We start from the raw sequence: 18,547 nt of genomic DNA on the forward strand, positions 1-18,547 counted from the left end.
AGTCGTGACATTGCCCACCTCTGTGAGGCCGACAACGGCGAGCCCTTTCACCATCACCATCACCACCACCACCACCACCACCAGCCAAGGTCGTGCTGAAGACTGGGAGGGAGTGAGTTCGAATCATATCACGCGCTGTGCTGTCTCAGGTTTTCCCTGAGTTTTCCCGCAGACTTTCCAGAGGGACGTCGGCAAGGTTCCCCCTGAAGATGGCCCAGGACCAGACTTGTGCGTAACGCGTTACTAGTAATTGCGTTACTTGTAATCAATTACCTTTTTGAGTAATTTTTCGAGTAATCAATTACTTTTCTGAGTAATCGATTACTAAGTAATTGGTTACTTTTCCGGCAGAGATTAGCTTATCTTTCAGATGTTCTGCCCCAAGTCAAGCCCCTGGTGCCATCAGCCTTTGTTGGGCTGTTCTACTATAGCAAGCGGAGGTCATTGTAATAACGCTCTGGAATTTCAGTCTCTCTCTCCCTAATCTCTTCCTACACCAGTGTGATGGTACATGAAGCCTTGGAGGTTTAGTGAGTCATGGGGAAGTTCCACGCAATGCTCTTCCACAATCGGGTCAATGTCTCCTCGTCCTATGTGTTTTTATTTGTCTTGTTATTTCAGCTGATCTTCTGTTGAACTTGTTTTTTTCTGAGGCACACAAAGACGTTTATAATTTGCGTGAATGCAGACTAACGACCGAAGTAACGCGTTACTTTTCTACTCGTTACTCAATTACACTTGAAGTCGAGTAATTGGTAATGGTAATCAATTACTTTTTCCACAGAAGTAACGGTAACGGTAATCAATTACATTTTTCGAGTAACGGGCACAAGTCTGCCCAGGACGCATATACTAACCCCATCTGTCCGTCCGCTCCTTCCTCTCTCCATATATCCACGTCTGTACGCCGCTCATAGCCACGGTTGCTTCGCGGCTCTAACGCAGAATTTAAAAAAACAAAAAAGCCGGAAAGGAAACCCTAAAACAGATTTACATTTAGAACACAGCAGCGGCGGAGAACCAGTCTCTGTATTTATGACTTCGGTGGGAATGGCGGCTTTTTATTGTTGGCGTGTGTGACCGGGACGTGATGAACGAAGACCGACTATATACGCTCGAAGGTATTTGCTAGTAGGACCAAGCTGTATTTCTCATTGGGGTGTCTCCAACGGTATCTCTCAGTAAAAGTGTTTTCTTTTTTTTTTCTTCTTTCTTTCTTTTTTTTTTTTTTTTTTGTAACTGTCGCACAATGGTAGGTAGAAGTTCAAAACGTCGACTAAGTTTTGTTAACGACGTATATGCGATGCCGCAAGCCGTGCAAACGCCCGACCCGCGTAGACATTTTTTAATTGTGGCTGTCGTGTAGTAGCAGGTAAAAGCGTGAAATTTTAACAGCTGAAAGATGAATAAATTACGTATCGTCTTCGACTATTCGCGTGGTTGTGAATCTTGGAACAACCAATGACTCTGTGAGTGTTACTAGAGCAATGTAGCATTACCAATGACTGAATGATATCAGTGGCATCCAAATATGCGGGAACCGGGATCATTTCCAACAAATCGTCAAAGTTTCATGGGCCTGCGAGAAGCGGCTCGCCATATATGGCAGTTTATCGCATTTGGAGTTTTCCATGTTGTGTACCGCTAAGAACGCGAATGTTCCGCAGCTATGCACGTGCGCGCTGAAACCAGAGTTGCGAGGAGAATTAAATGATGAAAGGCGGTGGTGATGACGACGCATGACGTTACGAAGCGGCGTTGTGACGACTTGGCCAGCAACGTGCCCCACGGTAGCCTTCGTCGGAATGTCTCGCTGGCACCGTCACCGACGTTTCCGGATAAAATATCCCGCCATGCGTGACGTATCTTCATTTACGTACGATGAATATGCACTGTCAAAATAAAACTAAATTAATATTAATTTGAAGTTTTCTTATGTAAAGTTCAATGGTATCGTCTATGGCTCATATATCATAGCGTCTGAAGCTCGAGATCTGTAATTTAGCGCGCCTCCTATCACAACAGTGCAATGCTTATGCTTTACTAGCAACAAGTGCCGTAAGGCGCCAACCGCATGGAGCGTATTTTACGGCCGAAATGGGCCAGCGTTGTCTTTGCCGAACCGCGCGGAACGTGAGCAGAGCTCTTCCAACCGCATGCGACGGATTCTCAGCGGACGTGGTTGACATGGTGACGCGTCGGCTGCCTGCTGTGGACGCGGTAGCTACATGTACGTACATACTAGTTGCATTGCAGCTATGCTGATGAAAACACGCATTGTCATCCGTTTGTGCTTACGTAAAACTTCGAGCAGTCAAGATGTGCGTCCTCTTTTGTGCACCCGCGCGTCCCTGAGGCGCTTCTGGCTTCGCCTGGTTCCAGCTGGTCATGTTACTTGTCTCTGGTCATGCTGCCAGTCGCTTGCTTTGCCTTGCGATATTAAGTAATCTAAGTAAGACTAAGTATAGATGACAGTGGCGATCATGTGCTGGAAGCAGCAATGATAGAATATGACAATGATAAAAATGATAAAATGTGCAGTGACAACTTCAGTCGCATTCCAATTTCAGTCACATACAAATACCCAAGACGTCAAACCGTGACTCAGGAATTAAGTCATCGTAAGCGCATGACACAATGAAGAAAGGCGAGACACACACGAAGCGTACTGCCAAAAACGTTTATTGACTCACATATACAGGGTGGGTGCTCTAAAAGATCAGTCACATTTTCGCGCGTGGCGCGACACCTACTTCATGCACAGACTTCATAGGTGGGGAGTAACGCGTTACAAAGTAGTGCGTTACCGGTAACGCGTTACATTCGAGTAGTGAAATATGGTAACGCATTACATTTGGGAGAAAAGTAATGAGTAACGTAACGTCATTACATTTTTAACAACTAACGCGTAACGGCGTTATGCGTTACTGCGTGTTCGGGAACTTGAAAGCTTGAGCGAGGACCGTGCCTGCAGAATCCGGGAAAATCCCCATTTTTTTCTATCCATCTTCAACAATGACAAGAAGGTCACATCCACACCCACGAAGAACGCAAAAGAAGGGTTGTTGACCTACCCTGGTTGAGGGGTCACCTTTATTTACCACCTCTGTTTTTCACTCCCTCTGGTATTTTTCGGACGAATGGGGCAAAAGCGGCAGAAAAATAGCCTCTACCCTCTGAACAAGTAACACGTACCAAGGACTTGGGTTTTTGGATTTGTACTGTATGAGATAAAAGGTCACCGTCTCTATCAACCTTGACAAGGAGCACTCACTGGTCATTAGGCGTCCTCTCAGCCCAACGGGCGAAGCTCACCGATTAAAAATTTTGAACATCAACTACTTCTGCGTTGCAATAAATCGTACATGTAAGTTGTGTTCATGCGTGACCCTTGTTTGTGCCCAACATTGCTTGTATTGATTTGCGGAATGCACTTATGTGACTCAACCAAAAATGGTACATATTATAAGGACAACTGGTGAAGTAATGCAAAAGTAACGGCATTACTTATCAGAAGTAACGGCGTTAGTAACGCGTTACCTACTACCGCAACAGTAACGAATAACGTAACGCGTTACTTTTCGAAAAAGTAGTGAGTAACGGTAGTGCACTACAAAATAAAAGTAACTTCCCCACCTATGACAGACTTCCGCTGCCTCGGAGTAAAGAATTTATGCCAGGGAAACGTACGAAAAAAATCGTGGTTACCAAGCACTGTGTTGTAAAATAAATACGACAACGCAAACTTTCGTCTTCATGCATTTCCTATGCGCTATACCGACGTATGCACGGCGGTCTGCCAATTGCTGTGTATAGCGTCCGCCTAGGAGTGCTAGCCGACATGAATTTGTTTCGGTTTCGACGCCGCAAGCGCCCCTAGGCGGAAGCTGCACTCAACTAGAGGCAGACCGCCGTGTTTACATCGGTATAGCGCATAGGAAATGCATGAAGACGAAAGTTTGCGTGGTCGTATTTACTTTGTTATGCAGTGCCTGGTAACCACGATTTTTTTCGGAGGCTTCTCTGGCACAAATTATTCACTCTGTGGTAGCGGAAGTCTGTCCGTCAAGTAGATATGCCGTCACGCGCAAAAATGTGACTGAGCTTTTAGAGCACCCACCCTGTAAATTGTTTAAAACTCGCTAAAATGTTCGTTGTCGATTACGCCATCGACGGAAACGGCGCAAATCCTCCCCGCTCTTCGATAAGTATAAATACATTTGCTTAAACGCGTAAATACACTTATGAGTTCTTCCGCAAGTTCTATCCAGAGTAAATGATTCGTTACGCCTTTGTACTCGTCCATCTTTATGTTCCAAGCCTTCAACATCGTACACCACGAATCGGGCAGCCATGTTTTCTGTTTATGTGCCGTGCTCGCCGTGCTGGAGGGAGGTCGGTCACGTGCACTTTCCTCTCGATGCTGATTGGCTGGCCCGATTCCGCTCCGGTCGTCACTGCCGAAATTTCTATCCCGCCGGATATGAGCGTTTCAGCTGTGTGCCTATTGTTCTGTCGTTCGGTTGCACGCTGCGCACACGCTCCGCTTGAATTCGGCTGGCAAATACGCTCCATGGGGTTGGCGCCTAAGGCAGCACCCATCGTCATTGGTTAGCGTGGTTGTGCGAAAATATATGAGAAGGTGGGTAGCATGGTCTAAAGGATGCCTTAAGTATCGCCAGCAAACGTGAAGCTAAACGCGGCTCCTAAAGAACCAATTTCCCAGAGAAAATGACTTAGGAGGACGCTTCGCTGAACACCATTAAGATAAAAATTATCGGTTCCCTACCACAAGGCAGCATAATCTTCCCAAGCAATGACCTCGACACAAAAATGCGCGCGCACACGTTAGTCTCGCTCCATTAGTTGTAAAAAGGCGGGAAGCACTAACTTCCACGCAAACACAGAGAAAAGCACTATAAATTCTCGTAACGTACAGATAGCGCTTCTAAAACTCCATTGGTTCTTCCGTGATTCATGGTCCATGCGCTTGAGGGAGCTTCCTTCGGGCTCTGATAGAGGATAGTTTCTAGCTGGCTAGCTAGCCAAGCCTTGTTGAACGCCAAGCAATAACAGGAGACTTGGAACGTTCCTTCCATCCTTTTTACGCTAAGGAAGCTTTTTTTTAACGCCGCTAAAATCGCGAAATTTAGCAGAAGGGGGTTATGGCTGTTCACGAACGCTTTGTTTGAAGGAACTCTGTAAAAGCGGAAGTACGGTCATAAAAAGGAGACTTCCGCCCTCTGAGATTTATTGCCGCTGTTTGTATTTCATCTTTTTATTGCAGTTTCAGCGTTAGTAGCGCGTGTATTGACGCGGGAAGGAAGTGTGAAGCACATACAACATGTTTTGTGCAGCCAACATGTGATTTATGTCGCACCGATCGTATAAGGGATAGAAGAATGTATTGCGATTCAGCCCGTTTTGTACGGGATACAAAGTCGCAGCGTGGAGGACTTAAAATCACGCAGTCGGGATCTTCGATTTGGGTTCTCCGGGTTCTTCTTTTATCAATTCCATGTTAGTGTTTCGGCGCAGGGAACTGCGTCGTGGCTAACTGGATGGACCACCCTCGAGCAGGTATACAGTATTTTCCGGTGTATAACGCGCACTCGTGTATAACGCGCACCCCTAAGAACGGGCCGAATTTGAACAAAAAAAAAATTCTATGTATAACGCGCGCCAGTGCATAACGCGCACCGCAATGGTGCTACAAGCTTCTGTACTGCCACCAGTATACACAATAAACCAAAGCGGTGTATCATACAGGGTGTTTCAAAAAACGTGTCATTCGGACTTCATAAAAAAACGGGGTGACGGAAAAATACGGGGTAAACGGCATTTGTGTGGCAACTGAATTTGCCATCTTGCAAAAATATTTTCATTTGATTTTAATTAAAAGAAATTGAATTTCTTTAATTGAACTTCAAAATTTCCCAAGTCAACCTCACGTGTTTTTTTTACAGAATTAGAGAGCCCGTAGCGAACTTAGTCAGAACCACCAAGAAATCCGCTCGATATTGCAAAGGGAACTGCCCAAAAAAAGTCTCGAAGTTGAGGCTTCAGAGTTTCGGGTATTCAACAGCGCACCAAATCAGTCGCAAAGATGCGCGGAGGGCAGGACATGCTCCTGCCCCCATGAAGCTAGAACAGTTTATAGCCACACCGGCGTGCAGCACAAGACGCCCCGATAACAAGGCGGGTGACATTCCACCATACGTTGATAAGCGGCAAAAAAAATGATTCTGCCTCTTTTTTCCCGCCCTGTTTTTTTTTTTTTTTTCGACCTTCTATCTTTCATGGGGGCAGGAGCATGTCCTCCTCTCCACGAATCTTTGCGTCTGATTTGGTGCGCCGTTGAATACCCGAAACTTTGAAGCCTCAGTTTCGGGACTTTTTTTGGGCAGTTCCATTTGCAATATCGAGCGGATTTCTTGGCGGATCTGACTAAGTTCGCTACGGGCTCTCTAATTCTGTCAAAAAAACGTTAGGTTGACTTGGGAAATTTTGGAGTTCAATTAAAGAAATTCAATATCTTTGAATTAAAATCAAATGAAAATATTTTTGCAAGGTGGCAAATTCAGTTGCCACACAAATGTCGTTGATCCCGTATCATTCCGTCGCCCGTTTTTTTTATAAAGTCTGAATGACACGTTTTTTGAAACACCCTGTATATGGATCTGCTATATTTGAAACACATCTAGTCTAATCCGTTAAACTCCGATGCAACAGCGTCGCTCTCATACTCTCTGCTTTCCGTTTCGCGTCCCTTCTCAATCACGCCATTCTTCTGAAATGAATTCAAGATTATTGACTGCTGGATAGCATCCTTAAGCAGCATCGTTAACCTTTTATGAACTCCAGTGCCCTTTCGTCGGTTTTGTCAACTGACTCCAAGAGATATATGGGAGAAAGGAGCAGGACACTCTGGAAGAGGCTACAATTTGTACGTTGCCGACCTGAAAAGGAACTCTGCAGGACCTCTTCAGAACACTTTTTACTGTATAATGCACGCGTTATACAACGGAAAATACGGTACATTTCTTTGAAGTAATCTTACATGCTGATCGTTGGTCTGCATCGGGGCTTTCATGTGTACAATGCCGTCTTGCACCTTCAATGTTTGAGCCACATTCTAAAGCATTCATGAGCGTCTAACATTCATGAGGTCACGTTTGTGTTCCGGACACCATTGTTTCGCAATGGGATATTTCGAGTGATCATTCAACGTTGTTAACTATGCTTAGGCTGCGTTCACACGCGCCAACTTTCTCCAACAACTACGACCGACTTTGGAGTGGGTCCGAGTCGGCCGACACTACCAACCACGACCAACTCGGGTTGCTCCGAATCGGTAGCCGACCGAAAACTTGGGAGAGTTGGTGGAGTTCTAGCCAATCAATGCGAGGACCATTGCCACGTGACCCCCGCGGGCGTGAGGCGATTTCGTTTGTGCCGTACTACCTGGCGGTTCAAATCATACAGGGGTACCTGAGAAATATTTACCTTTTATTTTTACTAACGCCACATAAATATATCGCTAGGCATTTTTTTTTAGATAATGGTGATCTACTGGCGAAATAAACTAACTTAGGTTTGCATAAGGGCAGTTGAAAAAAAAAAGGCTCCAGCACTTGGATTTGAACACATACACTCCGAGTCCGAGTGCCGTGAGTTTTTTTTTTTTTTTTAAACTGATTTTAATGCGTTAATCATATGCATACACAAGGTGTGGTGTAGAACAATAGACATGTACTGTTGGGGACACAGTTGTCTAAAATCTCCAGCCCGTTTCCGAGCAGTCCCCTGTCGGCGACGTCGCCGCACGAAGGAACTATACCATTACAGTCTCCGAGGTAAGGCCCCGCAGCGCCACCTGTCGGGAGGGAGTACCATCGCATTCTCAGCGTCGTCTGCTAAGGTGAGTGGTTCAGCGCGGCCTCCCCTCGGGCAGTGTATTGGTATATAGTTTCTTCTTGCGCGACGTCGCCGACAGGGGATCGCCCCGCCACGGGCTGGAGATTTTAGACAACCGTGTCCCCAACAGTACACTATGTACATTATAGCAATAATTTCCAGTGACACTCCGCAAACAGGCATCTAACATACAGCACCACCCAAAAGGGCGGGAGGACGGCGGGCAATGCAAAGAGAAACACAACACATAACTGTCTCAGTAATAAACGTTTCCCGCCCGAAGGAGGTCAGTCACGTGCAGTCACTTCTGGGATGTCTCCTCACAGGACGTGCAGAATAAAATATCACCCAGCGAAAACAGCATTCGTCGAAATATGAGCCACGATCTTATACAGGTGGTTCATTGGCGTCAGATATCCTTCGTGCGACCCACAACGCATATAAGGTTGTTTGTGGGTGGAGATACCGAGTTGGTAGGTGTAAACACGGAGACGGCGTCATCCTGAAGTTGGTCATAAGACATTGGTTCGAGTTGGTGCATAAAGTTGGCCTGTGTGAATCCAGCCTCAGAGTGGAAGACGGCCTAGTTGGTGGCAGTACATAGTGCAGAACGAGGCTAACAAGGCGGAGCGGCACGTGTTGCGTTGATGATGATGATGATGATGATGGTGGATGGTGGTGGTGGTGGTGGTGGTAGAAAAACTATGGAGGTGTGAGCCCGTTTACCGTGGGACAAGCTACGCCGGATGTAGTGTGTAAAAAAAAAGAACTTTCTAAAAAGAGGGGAAATCTGCTATGCTCTTGTGATGAGTGAGCGTTGTGCACCTTGGCACAGGCCATTCGCCCCGCACTTTCACGACGTCAAAGGGTCGGCTATCAAGACGGTCGAGGGATCTCTCAAGTTGCAAACGGGCAGTGTGAAACCGGGTACATTAGAGAATGATATGTTCCGAATATTCACGCACACTGCATGTTGAACAGAACAACGACGGTTGGGCACCAATCTTGAACAGAAAGGCGTTGGACAATGGGACATTCAGTCGAAGTCTGTAAAGCAAAGTTTCGAGCGATCGGGACATCCGCGGAGGGATTCGGTAGGAAAGGGTCGGGTCAATTCTGTGCAGGACCGACGTCGACTCTGCTGCTTTCGGTCCCTGGCTCCGAACTGAACGAAGCTGTATGACGCACAACGTATGTTTTGCATCCTCAAGAGTGAAATATATATTTTGCGTTGGACCGCGTTGGTGAGCCTCACGTGCTTCTCTGTCAGCAGCATCATTCCCAGCAATGCCGATGTGACCGGGAATCCACTGGTACTCGATCGTGTGCCCTTTGCTCTAGCGGCATTGTACGGTAATTCGATGTCGTACACTATGACCACTGGAGGCCACAATTTCGCGTTCTGTTTGAAGGCCGTTTTGGAATCGAAAAAAAAAGAGAGTCATATCAGGTGCTGCTGGGTTGGCAATTTACTGGACGGCGTTCAGAACAACATCATACAGCTCTGCAGCCGTATAATATATGTCTTCTGTGATAAGCGCACAGCGTGATGCACACCGGAGCTGTGGATGGCGAATACACAAAGAAATCCTGTGGCATTGGTGAATGCATCCGTGAAAATCATCGTCCCGTTTTTGCATGCCTTCTAATATGTTCCAGCGAGAGCTGCTTAAGGACTTGCGTTGGAGTTGATCTCTTATCCGTTATACCAGGTGTAGCCAGGGCAACAGCAGGCTGACGAGGGATTTATGGGGGGCAGCCTGGGATACGCAACGCTTTCTGGCATGGAATTGCATGGAGCAGAGAGATTGCGAGCCTATACACGCAAAAGTTAGTGCGACGGATGATATCCCTGGCAAGCGGGTCACGTCGATGACGGGTTACAAGAGGAGTGTAATGACGCAGGGCTTGAATATCTGGAAGTGTGGGTATGGGTGGCTCCCTCGCCTCGGCTAAGGCTGTGATGTAGGGCGTTGCGGTTGGGACCCTGAGGCATGCCTTTACACTTATAGTCATCACCCGCGGTTGCGTTGTCCGTTGTCGAGTATGTTGACTCTCACCCATTTTGTGTCATCTCTTGATATGGACATCACACACTTTAAAACATACTACGACGGCAAATAGTTCAACAATACATGCGACCACGATGAAAATCTGTAAAGTTTGGACATCCTCAAACGGCAAAAATGAAGAACATTTATTTAAACGTTATGCTCAAGTGCATTTCTCTCTTCTTCTTTTCAGATTGCAACCGCACATTCTTCGGCGAAATCGGTAGCAAACATCCAATAAGGATCGCGGAACCCTTCCAGAGGAATTTGCCTTTCGTCTGCACTCTCTACTTCGTCGCTGCTGGAGGAGAATTTGGGGACATCGTCGAACTCACTTTCCTCAACTTCCAAGTGGGCTCCCTAGAAATGGACAGGTATGACACACTTTTCGATAGCAGTAGCTGTCTGTATAGTACGCTACTAGCACCGCGTTAATACTTCGTTGGACGGATAACAATCTTGACTCCCTTACAAAAAAAATTGCAAAAATATCCGCACCGATTTTATGCATCTACTGACAATGACTGGCATTCATTAGCAGTGACAAATCAATAGCAGCGACAATCTGTCCGCAAGTAGTTCTCACATTCCTCCTTGCGTCTACTAATACGAATACTGCTGCAACGTACAGGAAACCAGAAACTTACGATGCTTTACAACAAAGTATATCACGTTAAAACAATGTCGCTTAGTTTCTTTCATTTTTTTTAAATTCCAGAAACCAATCGACGACCTGCTTCAATGGATACCTTCAAGTCGTCGAACCTGCTACATCCAGCCCCATCGCCCGAACGCCTCAAACACGTGGCTTCACGCAGATCCTATCAGCCGTTCGAGGCGAACCTGTGAACCCTCACCTTACATCATTCTACGACGGCAACGCAGGAGAACCCGAGTTCGGTCACTTCTGCGGTGACATGGTCAACACAGGCGGTGGTGCCATCTTCTTTTCCGAGCGCAACAACGTCACACTCGTTGTCTCAGTTCCAAGTCGGGCCGCCCTTCACGCTTACAGCTTCAGCTTATACCTTACCTACAGGTTTCACCCGAAAAGGCCATCGAAAACACGTTATGGGACCTCAGACAGCCCGCATGACCTCGGGACAGGTACTCCTGGAACCTACTGTGACCGTGTCTTCGAGAACTGTGACAGAAAGAAGTGTAAGATACGATCGCCGAACTTCCCTGGGTTTTACTTGAGGAACTTCACGTGCCGGTTCACGGTAAGGCAGATCACTGCACCGCCTGGTAAGCAGGCGCAGATAGTGTTGTACCAGGACAACGAGTACAAGATCAACATCTACACGGGAAGGAACACAGCGGGAGCGTTCTCGCAACGGTCTTTAAACGTTGACTGCCTAGGAGACGTAGTGTACATATATGACGGTCCTGGAACGGCAAACACACCGTTGTTGACGGAGTTCTGTGGAACAGGGGTTCTTCAGGAGGTTGTGTCCAGTGGTCCAGAAGCAACTGTGATCCTACGAAGCGCCCCTTCTCAACAACTTCATCCTTCGCGGTTCGAACTTAACGTTGACGTTCGGTATGTAGACGTCGATGAGTTCCGTGTTGGTTCTGGTCGCTGTGCCTTCGAGGTGGACGGAAGAACAGTGAGAAGGGGTCTCATCCACACGCCGGTGCATACGGTCCCTCCAAACACGACATGCAAGTACCACTTCATCGGCAGGTCCCCTAGTGACAAGGTCTGGTTGTACTTCCTGTCTTACTTTATAGAAGACAAGCGTCGTTGGGCGACAGATGAAAAGTGTGACGTGTCCAGCTTAGAGATAATTGACGTGTATGCCTCACCCGGTGTCAAGGCGACTACGAACTACAGCGAAACGACGTCGAACACGACATCGGGAACCCTCCTTGAAGATGCTAGGACTTACAAGTTTTGCGAGAAGACGTCACCGCGTATCTGCGCGAGGGCGGCAGAGTACCCTCAGTACATTCCTTTACGACCCTGCAGAGTTCCTGAGGAATCTTACTTATCATCCGGCCCCGAATTGATTGTGCAGCAAAACTTCTACAAGACCACTGAACTTCCCGTTCGCCGGAGTAGTTTCGCGGCGAGGTACGAGTTCGTCGACACGGAACAGCAAGGAGCAGACATGGGCCCAAACCATGGACCGTGTCACCGTCATTTTCAGAGCAGCGCATCAAAGTTTGGGGTAGTGTCTTCGCCGAAAAATGTCTTTATGTATGGTCGTGGTGGAAAAGAGAACGTGACGTGCTCCTACTATTACTCCGGCATGTCTTCCGAGAAGTTACGCATCTACCTGGTAACCTTAAACCTCCCGACAGTCGGCTGCGAACAATACTTCGATGAAGTCACAGAACGCTACAACTGTCGCATGACTGGACGACCAACTCCTCGCTTGTCCCTCTTACACGTCATGGACCACTGGGGCGACAACTACACCCCGATTGGATGTTTCTGCAACGTAACGTCAACACCCCGGAAACCAATTCTCATTGAATCCGTCGGCAACAATGTGACGCTAACGTTTACCATCAGTGGAATGACATCTTTAGAGGATTTCAATAACTACGGCTTCGAAGCGACGTACGAGTTCAGGCCGTCCACGTCGTGCGACAACGGTCTCGAGAGGAAGAACGGATCAGAGGGCGAGCTGCTCTTCGTCGCACCAACAAGAGTGGCGGACCACGAACTGCCTTTACGGTGCCGCTGGTTTATAGAGTCCTCTCCCAGAAAATACCTCTACCTAAAATTCCAAGGGCGAGACGGTTCACGTGGCTGTCCCAACTCAGGCAACCGCTTTGTCGTCTACGCGGACGGCATCATGCAGGCGGTCGCCGTGGTCTGCGCTGGACCTGCCCACGAAGAAACTTCCCTTTCGTCGTCTACCGACTTCGACATCTTCTCAGCATCGTGGTACAACGAAACCACCGAGCGCGAGCATAGAACCCTCGCCGACAGAGTCGTGATTGAAATCGTCGCCTTCACCGGCGGACAATTCAGACTCCGCTGGCTCGAGGTTACCAAACCTTTCCTCAAGACGTCTTCGGGCCTCACACTTCGTAACGTAAACTGCCTTTACGAGTGCCCTGAGCTCAGTGCGTGCATTTCTCCCGAACTCTGGTGCGACGGCACTGTCCATTGCCCATCCGGCTACGACGAGCGACCGGAGCATTGTAACAAGTTCCCAACGTTCTACGTGGCAATCGGCGGCGGGGTAGGGTTCGTCCTGGTGTGTATGCTTCTAGCCGCGGTGATAGTATGGTGTCGGCAGCGAGAAAAGACAAAGGAGTCTCGACAGGTCCCCACGGATGACCTGCAGCTGGAGAGCCCCAACAGCTGACCCTGGCATCCGATTCTGGACCGTCCGGGGGAAGGTCCAGAATTCCAGGAGACTCCCGTCGCTCCAATGGATGTGGTGATGTCCCTCATGTCTAGTGGAGGTCCTCTCCCGCGTAACGATATGTCGCCGCCACCTGCGTACACGGATGACCCGTTGGCGGACGTCTATGTTATCAAGTCGATGCGTTCTCCGTGTCTATAGAGTGCAGTTCGTTCCTTGTGGTGCGGTGGTGGAAGACAAGAGTGCGTTGAATGAGGAGTGGCGGTGAACGTTGCGGAACAAAAGTGGAAATGGAGTTAATGGCGGTTGTGACCACTAATTAGGAATACTTTTATATGTTTGCACATTTGTGTTTGACGTCTTTACGAATGACACATCTACAAAGAAAGGGAACTGGCAGAATGATATCGTTCAAAACGCAAACCTGATAAAAAAAATTCGCTACGAGACATCTGTGTATTTACAAAAAGCAAAGTCGAGACAGATAACCAACAATCGGCAAGTGCTCACATACTACGATGAGCTTCACCGATGGTCGGTTAAATGATTGGAAAATAAAAATCCATTCAGTTAGCGTAACAACATAACATTTCTGCACGCGCAACAGCTTCGACTTGTTCTCCCACAATCTGCATATTATTTTTCATTTCAATGAAATAACTATTGTTCTTCTTCATGCGGTGCTCTTAGGCGACTTGGGAATTACAGATGTACTAAAAAAATTGAGTATTTTCCAGCGACTTGCATATGTTCCCTCTTGTCACGCTACAACATCCACGTGTGTAATAGATAAGTGACACATCTTCGCAACGATATCAGCGAAATCCGGCAAGAACGTCATGGTGCGCGCAGGATAACACATCTTACAAACTCAGAGGAACAAACAGTGACTTTGTGGTGCACCACGTGCGGAGCATCATACACCAGGACCGGAGAAGCTGTATGGCACTCAAGAATCAAGGTCTCCTACGGAAGACAGCTCATACTTGTGATCATTTTTTGTATAGGAACTATTTTTACTCTTGTGCGAGCGGTTGACGATGCGCGCTGCTCCGAATATATCCGTCGTACTATATCTAGTGGGTACATGCTGGCACTCACATACTGAGTACAAACTGTACTCCAGAACTGCTCATGGTTTACGATCTAGTGTCTTAAATTGTCGACGTTGAGCATTTTTATCTCTGCAGCAATCCTGTCGGTCTGATAAAGTGTCTGTTTGTGCGGGCGGTCGTTGACGAGGAGGAGCTCAAGTCACTGTTATCTGCCTCTGAGTTCACTGCTTCTGTCTCTGCATTTTGGAATACGTCTTAAGCAAGTTTCACACGACCGTGTTACTCGTCCGTTTGCTTCCAAAACAGAACCTATAGGGAGTCGAGCTCCGCAGCTTTCATGGGTCCGTTTTGGATCCGTTAATAACACGGTCGAGGAAAACGTTCTTGTGAAACCCGCCTTACGCGATAAAGAATTCGGGCTTAACACCAAGGTAACAGGTATATGGAGTAGATTTTCACTGCGGTTTGGGCTTAATTCCAGTAGGCTAAGGTACACTTGCGAAAGTGACCGGTCAGGAAAGGGTACGTTTAGCGACAAAATAACTTCTGCTAGACCAGGGCGACTGGGAAAAAATATAGTAACAAAGAAAAGTAATATATTTCGACCGCCTAATGGCATTGCTCATCGAAGAACACGTCCAGCGGAAAATATGTGCTTCCATACGCCGTATTTATCTTGCAGTTTGTAGAGCGCAAGTTGTGCGTTCGAAAACCATTCTTCACGACATAGCGACTAATTGATCTAACTCGAACACTTGGCAAAATAATACACACGCACACAAATCTGCGATAATACTAGAACCACTGGTAGACACAATTGAAGTATCGTTCAGTAAATTGTGAAATGATGATTACTCTAAATTGCTTCGGTCTCTTTCACAATAAACTGAGTTACCCAGTACACTACGACGCAGATTTTAAACGGATGTTACGGGGGCTGCTCCTTCGTTATTATCAGTCTCAAGCTTGAATGTGTGTGTTTCACAAAGTGACAGGTGTAAATATTGTTCTTTTTATCAAATGTGTGTACATAAAGTGACTACTTCAGTTATGTACATAGGTGCGTTGAATGTAATGCTAACTGCGATCGAGAAAAACTCGACTTCAACACTGTTTTCTGTGTCCACTTCGATGACAGAGGGAAACATAATTGAGTGAGAATATTATATATGATATACAATATATATAATATATATAACTTTTGTACGATGCTGTAAAGAAACAAGTAACGAAAACGAATGTACACGAACAAAGGAATTCAACTTCTGTGAAACGTGAAAGTGTTTTCTCTGGAAGTGTTTCTTTGATTTATTTATTTCGCTATTAAATCATGACGTCTTTCCATATATGGTGTACGTGTTTTCTCTCTCTATTTCTTTCTTTTTCTTTTGAGGTGTGCTGTAAACATGGGAAAACGACGAAAGGTAACGTCATCGCTGGGAAGCCCGCTGGCAACGTGAAGCAATTGAGATGGAATCTCATAAAATGAGTTCATCCAATATCGTAAACCCTCAGGACCCTAGCGTCACAACTTTCCTTCCAATCACGCGCGTTGCTTAAAAAAAATCAAAATGGAAACATTGCACGCAACACTGTGTCGAAGTACACACCAACTTCGCGTTTCCCGTCAAGTTCAGCGGCAAAACTAACGCAGCGACGCCTGGGCGACTGGACTGCGCCGCCCTGGGAGGTAAACGAACATGCCCTATAGAAGAAGCACTCGCAGAGTTGACAGCAACAAAACGCCGATTGAGACAGTGGATGACACAGAACAGACAGGAACGACAAAGACAGGAGCGCAGCAACGAGAATACTCCAGTACAAACAGGGCCCAGCTCAACGAAAACAAATGACGAAGTAGTGCCGGGCAACGAAGGCAATTGTAACGATACCTCGCCTACTGCAGGCCATGTGCGGTACAAACCAGTTCGAAGTATCAAACGAAGTCAACGGGGGAAGAGGCCGGCGCTACCAGCGCCACCGCATCGACCGGAAGCCTAGGAAGCCAAATATGAACAACAGAAAGACAGGGACGCTCTGGCCACGGACGCAAATGAAAAGGAACATTGAGTCATTGAAATGCAGGAAACTTTGCATCTCCGCACAGTTCGCTCTTTGCTGGACCCACGTTAAAAAGACGCCCGCCAGGGGTGCCCCTACTATCCATCCACCTTTGCCATCATGACGCTGTGCTGCCACGTTACATTTGTCACCTCGTCGCCCTCAAACATCCTACGGGAACATCTGCACAACCTGTGACTCCTCTCCTATACTATAGATTTGTGGCTCCAACGCTGCTGTCACTGCCATTGACGCCCCAGCCCGCCCAGATGGCGCGACAGACCAGACGACGAAGGTCCTGAGGATCCAGACCAGATGACGATCCCCAGCCCCATGGATACACGACGCCCAGGACAGCAGCGTACAGTTGGCGGTCAGGTTATGGTAAGCGCACCAGATGCACCGCACTACTGCAAGCCCACTGAGATCCATATCCACGTCCATGAGATGCCATCCTCCATCTTCCCCTTCACGGGAGGGGGCTAATGTGACGTCAACGACGACGCTTGTGATACGTAATCGATCATAGTCATTGAATCATTGTCATCATGACGCTGACGCTGTCATCATCTGACGTCACGCGTGTGTGCTATGTGGCCAGGCGTTTAAAGCAGCGCTCTTAAATAATACCAGACGTAAGCTGCTTGCCGATTCCGTTGCGATGCAGTCTTCACCGTACTGTGTGTCAGTACAGCACTGATGAAGGAACAGTCACCTCGTTGGTCCATACAGCCTCCGAAGCTAAGTAGCATAGCCACACCACCTCTATTTTTTCGCGGTGACGGCTTCAACCAAAATCTTATGTCCACCCTGCTCACACCGCGCATTGTTGAGATTTCGCAATAAGTGCGTCCAGGGGTGTCGGGATGTTAGGGCAGGAGATGCGCCCACGATAAGGGTTGTACAGCGCTGGACAAGTTTACGGAACACGCTCCGGCGCATTGCTTCCTCAGAGTGACACGCCAGCATCGAATGGGACCGTACGGTGCCTAGGTAACCCGGTCACCTGTTTGCAAGTACGTACGGTACTATACGCTGCTAGCGTTTCACTCTGAGGAAGGAATGCGCCGGAATGTGTTCGTAACCTTCTGTCCAGTACTGTACAATGGCTTGCCTGCGTAATGGCAATCTGTCATGTGCTTGAGAAAGAATTTCTTAACCATATAATGAACTAGGGTACCGGGTTTTGTCCTTCGTACTCAAGAAGATAACTATGCAAAATGAGTCTGAAAGGGACTAATGTTCTCTCTAATACACTCTTGCGTACTATAGATACAGGTGTAGAGGACGACGGTCTTCCTCTACATGAGCCCCGACCGGCGATGATGGTATGCCACAGAGAGGCGATGACGGTGGCCTATCTCCATGGCCGCGCCAGTGAACTGAGGTCGGTGCTCCAGGCGCGTGGTCATCTTCGTCGTTGTCCACGGCCCGCTACAATGCTACCCCCTCAGACGCGGAGCGGCGAGAAAGAAGAACAATGAACCACGTCTACACCGGAGGGAGAGAGCAAGAGCGACCGTGGATGACGCACACTGCGGGACATGCCCACGGTCCGGCACAGCACACCTTGCAGGCAGAGGTCGATGAGTGGGGCGGGAGCGGCCTATATGAGGATTGAAAGAAATGAGCGTTGACATCGTCGTGGTTGGGCGCTGGAGTCGTGGTCTGGGGTGCTGCAACCGGCACGGGAGCGAGAGCTCGTAGGGTTCCAGGGAGAGAAGGCTGCGTAGCGGTGATGAGATGGCCGGCTGAAACGTGCCGTGACGTCGGCTGCCGCGACCGGCAGGTGAGCACGAGACTCGAGTGTCGCGGCCAGCAGTGAAAGAGTGCCAGGGTGCGGTGAAGAGTGCCGGGGTGCGGCAGGAGTGAAGGTGAATGCAGCTGTGAAGCGCGTGTGTGCCGGAGGGATGTGCTGCGCAATACGGCGTCTGCAGTACAGCTGTGGCCTTACCGAGCAGAAGAAGCCTTTGGAAATGTGACCAGGTCGTGGCGCGTGGATGAGACGGTTCGAAGGAGTCGAGTCGCAGTTGAATGGTCGGGCTGTCGCGTGAACGCAGGGTGTCGTTGGGATGGGAGGCTTCCAGGATGGGACACTCAGCACAATGCCGGTGAAGCTGTTGCAAAATTTGGGATG

The 18,547-nt window shown here is 48.0% G+C and overlaps 1 protein-coding gene across 2 annotated transcripts in view; it reads left to right on the forward strand.

Annotated features, from left to right (window-relative positions):
* The window catches only part of LOC135391753 (uncharacterized), a 185,944-nt gene extending 170,694 nt beyond the window's left edge, over positions 1–15,250 (forward strand). For both annotated transcript variants that reach the window (XM_064622179.1, XM_064622180.1), the window contains exons 3-4: positions 10,162–10,342; positions 10,687–15,250. In XM_064622179.1, the coding sequence (XP_064478249.1) occupies positions 10,162–10,342; positions 10,687–13,294 (2,789 nt within the window). In that variant the 3' untranslated portion in view covers positions 13,295–15,250. The remainder of the gene's footprint in view (positions 1–10,161; positions 10,343–10,686) is intronic.
* The last annotated feature ends 3,297 nt before the right edge of the window (positions 15,251–18,547 follow it).

This window comes from Ornithodoros turicata, chromosome 4 (assembly GCF_037126465.1).
Source record: "Ornithodoros turicata isolate Travis chromosome 4, ASM3712646v1, whole genome shotgun sequence".
NCBI classification, from domain to species: Eukaryota; Metazoa; Arthropoda; class Arachnida; order Ixodida; family Argasidae; genus Ornithodoros; species Ornithodoros turicata.